Below are 8,273 nucleotides of genomic sequence, written 5' to 3'. Positions count from 1 at the left end.
TTGCTAGGTAAGAACTCATTTAACAAGTAGACTTACTTGTTAGACTCTTCAGTTTCACAGCTCCATTTACCAGGTTCGGTTTTAAAAATTCTTTCCCCCATATGCGATGAAAGGTGAAACGTAACCTTCACCTTGACTTCTTTTTTGAGGAAACTAAACCAGAAGTAAAGTCTAAAGCCATAGTAATGTGCATAGTTATGTTCATGTTTTAATGACAACATGGGATAGTCTAGTTGAATTCATACACATAGAGGAAGATTTAATTAATTTCAACAGAGTATAGCAGTTTAGATTAGGGTGTAATTAGTAAACAGCTAATTACAGAATGTGCAAAGTGAAGAAGTGAAAGCTTTTCAGGCTCTCAGAATAGCTAGCTGTGGTCTTAGGTAGATGTTGTAAGTATTCCAGTTAGATTTAATTTTCAACTAATGAGGTTTTCAGCTGTTTCTTTTATTTTATTCTGTGTTAGAAAATAGCTTTTTGAGGAAAAAACCCCAGACTTTTCACTGAAGATTTCCTGAAAGCAAAGTATTGGGAGTTGGTGCAGGCAACAGAGCAGTGTCAGAAAATTTGTTGCCTGAGTCCTATGGAATTTTTACTTCTGACACCTGGCAGGCAGCAAGGACAGCTCTGCTTGTCTTGCTACCATGCATTATGGAGTTGCAGGCTGGTCATGCTGAGCTAAGGGAAGGTATGTAAAACAGAGAACGTTTTTTAAAGGATGCTGAGAACTTCAGAAGGAATTGTCCTGATCCTGAGGGAATATACATATGTACTTGATACATTCAACGCATTTCACTTCAAGAGAGACTAAAAGGGTATGGTGACTTCAGATACAGAGATGTCATAAATAGTTGGGCTCTCTGACAGAAGATTGGTTTTTGAGGGATCTTCTGGACTGAAGAGAGAAACTACAATTTTTTTTATTAATTTCATGATAGGTTAAGAACTGTTTGTGGCTGCGAGGATACCAGGGTCCATTTATAATTTTTTTTAAATGTGTACTTATAGCTATTTGTGCTGTATAAGCCATCAGGAAGATAGAAGTGTGAATAGTAATGAATGTTTACTTACAGGATCATAACATGCTAATTATTAAGCTTTACTCAGAAATGGAAAACAGCCAATAAGCTTATAAAAGGTGCACCAAATACTGAAATGGAAAATCATTATGTCTCTTCATTCTTTAAAATGAAGTCAGCAAGTAAACATCCATCCATCCCATTTGCTCACAGGTGGGCAGACACTGATTTTAACAGTAAATGAAACTGATTTTTACTGTCAGTCAGTTTTTCCTTGTAAGACTGGGTGTAGACTCCTCATGGGCTGGTTGTGCGCTTGTATGTACTTAGGTCTGACTGTGGGGGTGTTCCTATCCTGGTGGCCACGCCCTTTCCAGCTGTGTCTGCATGCCGTCTAAACAAAACCACTCCTTAAAACATATTGAACCTCATGTTGATCACACTGACTTCGTAAGTCAGGTAAGTCATCCAGGGTCTCCTTGCTTGAATCAGTGCCTGGCCCTGTGATTACACCTGGAATCACTAGGAAACTCCTTTTTTCTCTGAGAAACCTGCAATGAGTAAAGCAGCAACTTTCTTCCTGAGACATTTCAGTGCTAACAAAAAGATAATGTAATTGTAGGAAAAAATAAGTGCCTGTAGAGAAGAGATAACTAACAAAAATATTCCTTCCTTTGTGTAAAGAGCTGACACCTAGAAAGTATTTTGCATTATTTTTACAGCAACATTTATCTCTCTTTTGGTACTCTGATTCTCAGTGTTTGAATTTCAATACATGGATGTATGAGTAGAGTGGTAAGGTGGGAGGGTGGGGATGGACTTCTTCTGTTTTACTGTTTGATGAAACCATAAAATTCCACAGTTGAAAACCAGGCTTTAACTTTGCTTTAGTGAGAGAAAAGGGGATGGTGGAGGAAAGGAATAACCAACTGGGGCATGTAAGCTGAAGCTTTGTGTCTGCTGTATTCCAGGACATGAGCTTATATCAGAAGGAATGAAATCAGCCTGTAGAAGCTGAAGTAATCTAACTGGGGTTCTTCAGTAGGTAGGAGAAAACTACGTGGTCACATTTATTTGCACTGGTAGAGATGGGATTTTAAGTTGTAACAAGAAAGATTGCGTTCCTTCTGTTAGTATATACCAACACGAGAAGGAAAATATCCCCAAATCAGGTGTGCAGGGAGATCCTGTATGCAAGATGGTTATAAATCATAGGTGAAAAAGAGATGTTGCTTCAAGATCTCTGAGCTTTTGACAGTGTGCTTAAGAAGTATATTATCATTAGAGAATGCATTTTGCTCTGGCAGCAAAAATCTACAGAATTACTTTTTTACCTACCTGAAACACTGAAGCAGCTGAAGATAAGATTGGGACATTAATTGGTTAAAAAAAGAAAAGCAGTGGCAAGTAGTTTTTGTCAAGCATTTAAAGGATTCAGGAGTACTGTTGATCTTTTTCTTCCTTTGAGATGTATATTCATATAGGTGTATCTCTGGGAACAGCCAGCATAAGTAAAAATGCTGGCAGTAAAATCAGCTTTAAAATATGTATTATTTTATACTGTTTTCTAAGGACTTCTAATAATTTTCATACTGTTGTCTCCTAAAATAGAATTAAAGTGGAAAGATGTCTTAGGTTTTTGAGAATTGCTGCTTTAGCATCTTGCATAATTATGCTTATATATATATATTTATATAAACAACTACAGATAGTAAGTACCTTATGCTAAGATCTTGTATATACTATTTTATGTTCAAATAAATTTTAGAATTAAGATATTGCTAGTGTAATGCTCTGTAGCACTGCATGTTTCTGAGTGAGTTTATTTAGGCTTTGGTAGTATCTAAGAGCTGCATGACATGAATTTTCCATTAAATTTCTTCTCATTTTGGGTTAGTAAATAATGAAGAATACACATAGAAGGCCTAAAGTACCTCTGTCTATGCAGCTTGTAGTGCATGATTGGAATTTTGTATGTGAAGGCAAAATAAATAGTACAAGTAGGAAAATTAGTCTGCACATATTTCTAAATTGCAGTGTTTCTGTGTATTTGAAGAAGCTGCCTGATGTCAGTAGGGACTAATTAAGGGAAAATCAAAGCAAGTGGTAAATAGGTTCTCATCTACACTCATTGTTTAGGAAGAGTGGGAGAGATTTTTCAGGTCTCGGGTATCTGACCCGATGAGCAGGGAACATTCTTGGGGAATATTCTTGAGTCATGGGGCAGAAAGAAGCTAAAGGAGGCAAACAGAGACCACAGTTGTTAGGAGGCATGGAAATAGTTGCATAGCTAAACAGTCACAGATTATTTTTTATATTATAACAGTAAGAGCTAGATTTTGGTATGAAATCTGAATATTTACATAATTGAGGAAAGTCTAGCCCCCTGCTAAAACACCAGCTGTATTTTACTCATCTGACTGTGGGCAGCTTGGAAGCTTGCTGCTATTGGCCTTGAGTTTTTCACATACTCAGTCATGGAAATTTCTAGAGTGAAACACTGATTAGAGGCTTTGGAAATACTGGCAGCAATCTACTTATCTGCCTTTGAATATGTACATGTCTAGCTGGGTCTATAGATCTGTGAGCAATTTATTAAAACAAGAGAGTTCAAGATGTTAATGCTGCTCTGGCATAATAACTGTGCTATCAAAGCAGAAACTGTGTAACACTGTAATGAAAATTAGTAATCATTATTATTTTTGGGGAGTACCATTAAAATACTTCTCTCAGTATAAAGTTTTAGCTTATTAACATCTAAAAAAGAGGCTCATATAATGAGGTATAAGAGTGAAAATAGATAACAAGATTAAGTCTCTGTCAAAGTGATCAAGGGGAACTCTTAAGAGATTCATTAACTCTCAGGAATATATGCAGAAAAATTAATTAAATCCAAGACAAAATTTAATTGTGAAGATGGCATGTAAAATGGTTGCAAAACAGTTTCCTTTATGTTAGTAATGCTTATTAAAGAAAATTGTTATGTGCAGAGGCATGAAGGAGGTTTCCTCAGTGCACCAACTCCAGCATTGCTTTCTGTCCTTGTTGAGGACTACATAATACCTGGAACCTCTTTGGTTGCGTAGGGACCTCAGTTGCATCTGGAATTTTTGTGTTACTGCAGTTCTAATAAAAGTGAAAAGTACCTGTGTCTGATAAATGTCTTCAAATATAGAAAATGTGGTGCTTTTTCCCCCCAAAGAACTCTTCGAGAGCTTCAGTGCAGCTTGGTGTGGTGATACTTGGAAATGAAATTTTGCTGTTGCCTGAGGTTAGAACATAGATTCAATCATATAATTTCTATTCACTGCCTTTTGTTACTTACAAGACCTAGGGTAATATTACATGGTGTTACCCTAAGAACCTGGAACTGAACCCTGTGCTATAATGTTAGACCAGCTGTAGCCTTTCTACTAAGTTGTCTTTGCCGATCCAAGATACAGAATAAACAGTGTAATGAGTTGTTAAAGGCAGCATCAAGGGTACTTGTATCCTACCATAGAAAGTTATTCAAAACTGCTTTGTTCTCATTTGTTTAGTGTGCTTAAGCTCAATATGCCTTAATTTCATACTTTCTGAGAGATTTTCATTCTCATTATCCACAGCATTGAGTTTTGGCTTTTGGGAAATTTTTATACTTTATTCCATTTTTCTATGACAAGTGTCTTTATTACTGGCCCACTGGCATATTTCATTTGTAAATGAATGCTTGTTCTTATCCATGTGTATCACATATAGATACCACCACCAAACTTTTCTTTTAAATCGATGTGTAGGTGGGAAATTTCAAGGCTAGAAGGGAATCTTAAAAGCATAACTCCCAATAATCTTACGCTGTGAATAGCTTGCTTTTAGCTGAATTTTAGATCATGGTAAATATAGCTGTGTGAATCAGAATAAAGCATGATTGTGAGAGCAAAGCATTGTATAGTTCCTTTTGGTTATATCCTGTACATCAGTGTCAAACTCTAACAGCTCTGCGTTCAAAGCCTGTATGTTAAAAACTGAGGGAAAAAAATGAATTTAAAGTTCTGGTTTAAATTGCATACAGCTAGAAAGCCTCCATGTTGTTAATAAAATGCACTTACCCAGTTCCCCCACAATTAAAAACCTCTTTTTTAGGGAATTATTCTCTGTATTTCTTATATATTTGGTTTTGATTTTTTTTCCCTAGGAAGGTTTTCAGCATGGTTGCCTGGAAACCACTTCTTCTTCTCTACATTTTCACCTTCTCTACAGAGGCACAGGAGACTGGTAATACACTAAAGAAATGACGCTTCAAGTTGATAGCAAAATTGGTTTTTTACATTTATACCCAATGTGAGAGAGAGATGAAGAATTGATGACATTTTTTTCTAACTAGGAATTATAATTAGGGATAATACAGTATGTTTTTATGAAACTTATATTTATAACTACAATAGGAGAGTTTTCCTAAAAAAATGCAAAATTTAATGCAGCAGCTCATTAAATTTGGGTTTGTTCATGCATTCTGAGGTTTCATATGTGCAAAAGCAACGTAAAGCTCTTAAAATTGTAAGACTGCCAAAAGCAAGGTAAGTTACAGTATTTAGCAGTTCCATTTTGGTAGTCAGGTCTTTTGGAAGATCTGTTTAAGAAGTGTTCTGCCCAGTTGCAGGGTATTTTCTGCATGACTGTTGATTTGAGGAAATAATAACTGTTCCATCCATGCTCTGCTAGCTTCTGGAATTTGTGGAAACACATATGTTTAATACTTATAACAGAGAAATATGCTTAGTACTCTTTAAGTTGGAACTGATTTTTTTTCCCCTCAGAAAATAAATATTAATTAGTAATCTATGCATGCAGAATGGAGCTCAAAGGGCATGACTAAATTTTCCTTTGCTCTCTTGAGAGCAGGCCAACACATTCCTATGGTTGTGTTTCACATACAGAAATGTTTAATATGCATTTACTACAGATAAGTTCTGAGCAGACTGTGAATGAAAATTGTGTTGTAGATTTCAGCATCTCTCATTTTCCTATGAATGGTGTTGCAGAAAGATGTATCTTCTGATCCTCTGTATGATAAACAGGGGAAAAGAAGGAACTAGTGGGTGATGACAATTTAGCAGGATAGATGGAAGGGATTTTCTGGAACAGGCCAATAGGTCTTGGATTCTGAAAAGCAATTAGGATTTAAAATTGCTTTTCTATTAGATTACACAACTTTTAGGGGAAAAGTTGCAACATATTCCTTCAGTCTGCAGGAAAGCTTCCATGACAGACATAGTTTTCCTGGTAGATGGATCCTGGAGTACAGGGACAAAGAACTTCAACATCATGCACAATGATCAACGGCAAGACAAAATCTCTGGGTTTTGTGATTCAGCACAACAATGTGACATACACTGAATTCCTGTTGAACACTTGTTATAACAAGAATGACTCCTTACAGAAGATAGAAAAAATTACATTACAAAGAAGGAGGCACCAAAACAGGGCAGAGACTCCAGTTTATACTAGAGAATCACTTAGTAGCAAAAGAGGCTTGTCCAGAGCCTTTTTCAGTGAGTACTCTGCTGACAGGGTACAGGATGTAGCAATGGCTTTGAGGAACAATGGGATCCATGTCTTTGAAGCTGACATAGGGATGATAAAATCCCCTTTGAGAGCTGTTTTTAATAGCTGATGACACAGGGAGAGTTCACAGTGGAAACCTTGATGCACTGAAAATCATCAAAAAGAATGTCAATCGGGTCTGTTAATCCAAACATCTCCCTGGTCAGGGTAAGGAACAAACTTTTTGTTGAGTGTATAATGACAAATATCCACATGGCTTTCTGCAGTCGCTGATAAAAGTACCTGAGCTGGCTGGACTGCAGTGCAATTGTTTTACTAGAGAATACTGCCCATGTTACTCAGTTTGTGACTCACAATTTGTACTTTGCTTCAGTCAAGAGCCACTACAGTCTTTGCTATGGTAAATAGCTTCTGAGGTAAGACAATGCTTCACATCAAGCCTTCATATGCATAGTTCCTCAGTGTCTGAAAGGAACCACAGCAGATACTCCATCAGGTATCTTAATAAAAAGAGGGAAACAGACAATTCAGTGATATTTTAAAAAGAACCTCCTAGAAACATAACTTTGCCATCTCCAGCTGACCATTCTGCTTCAGTGGGACTGTCAGCACCCACTGTCTGTCAACAAGACTGAAGAGTCACAGAGGCACTGTGCAGAGGGGGGGTGTAAGGAAATCCATCCTTGGATATGTGGGAGGTATTGGCAAGATGTGAACAGCAATTCTGAAGTAATTCTGAAGTGCTACCCAAAAGCTTTTCCTAGATGAGAAACAGAAAGTGCTATCCCTTACTATATCTTTTGGATGTCAACAGTGGCTTGAATGCCACACAGCCTGAGAGGCTGCCAACCCCAAAGAAAATAAACATTCAGTAATGCTTTTAGTTAGCATAGCAACTTTTATCAGATGTCACATGCTGGTTTTGGGTCTGTTTTTTCTGACTTGATGCTGCATTATCAGTTGCCTTATCATGGGGGAATAGTGACGTACAGAGCATACACAGTTGCTCTTTAACATTGCGTATTCATGCCAGCTATGCATTTAGGTAATACTGTAGATGTGGTTCTTAAGTTGCAAAAAGAAAAATGGAGTGCATGACAAATCAAAAAGCTGATATCTTCTGACTGTGGTGTAAGTGCATGGCATTGATTGGGGATGGCAGGAAGAGACGGTTCTGGAGCGTTTCTTCTCTCTGTGCTTATCCTTATAGGGACTGTGACTGTCCTTTAAAGCTCCTTGTTGTCTTCCTGGTATTTTCACCATAGAGGTGGTATTTTACATGTGTTGGATACATGCTCTTTGTTCTGCCATAAAACTGATCCAATGCAGTTCTCCAGGGTTCATTCCCTTTGTGATCAGAAACCTTCTGAGAGAAAGGAACACCAGGATGACCACACTACTTTTTGTAACAACCGCTGAGCCTCTCATGCATCCTAGGCTAGTGAGATCTTGAACACCCCAAAACTGGCTGGTGTTTGCCAGGGTGTTGGGGGCCAAAATGAAGAGCTGAGCCTTTCTTCCCTGAGACAGAAGCAATTCTGTGTGAATTATATCCGCTCAGGTAATTTGCAGGGAGAACAGCTGGGCCTGATTCAGTATGAGCTCTGCACTCCCACCCACTCTTTTTCCCATCAAGAGCTGAGCAGAGTCCCAGATGAAAAAACATTCCTCGGCTTCTGCAAGCAGAGAGAGAGGGCTGCTGTGGAA

The 8,273-nt window shown here is 37.7% G+C and overlaps 1 protein-coding gene across 1 annotated transcript in view; it reads left to right on the top strand.

Annotated features, from left to right (window-relative positions):
• Nucleotides 1-5,993: 5,993 nt before the first annotated feature.
• The window catches only part of COL6A6 (collagen type VI alpha 6 chain), a 41,478-nt gene continuing 39,198 nt past the window's right edge, over nucleotides 5,994-8,273 (top strand). The window contains 2 exon segments of the mRNA XM_017734551.1: nucleotides 5,994-6,651; nucleotides 6,653-6,773. Of these exon segments, the coding sequence (XP_017590040.1) occupies nucleotides 6,289-6,651; nucleotides 6,653-6,773 (484 nt within the window). The 5' untranslated portion in view covers nucleotides 5,994-6,288.

The sequence above is a fragment of the Corvus brachyrhynchos genome, unplaced genomic scaffold (assembly GCF_000691975.1).
Source record: "Corvus brachyrhynchos isolate BGI_N302 unplaced genomic scaffold, ASM69197v1 scaffold94, whole genome shotgun sequence".
NCBI classification, from domain to species: domain Eukaryota; kingdom Metazoa; phylum Chordata; class Aves; order Passeriformes; family Corvidae; genus Corvus; species Corvus brachyrhynchos.
This window is presented reverse-complemented; position numbering and strand designations above follow the sequence as displayed.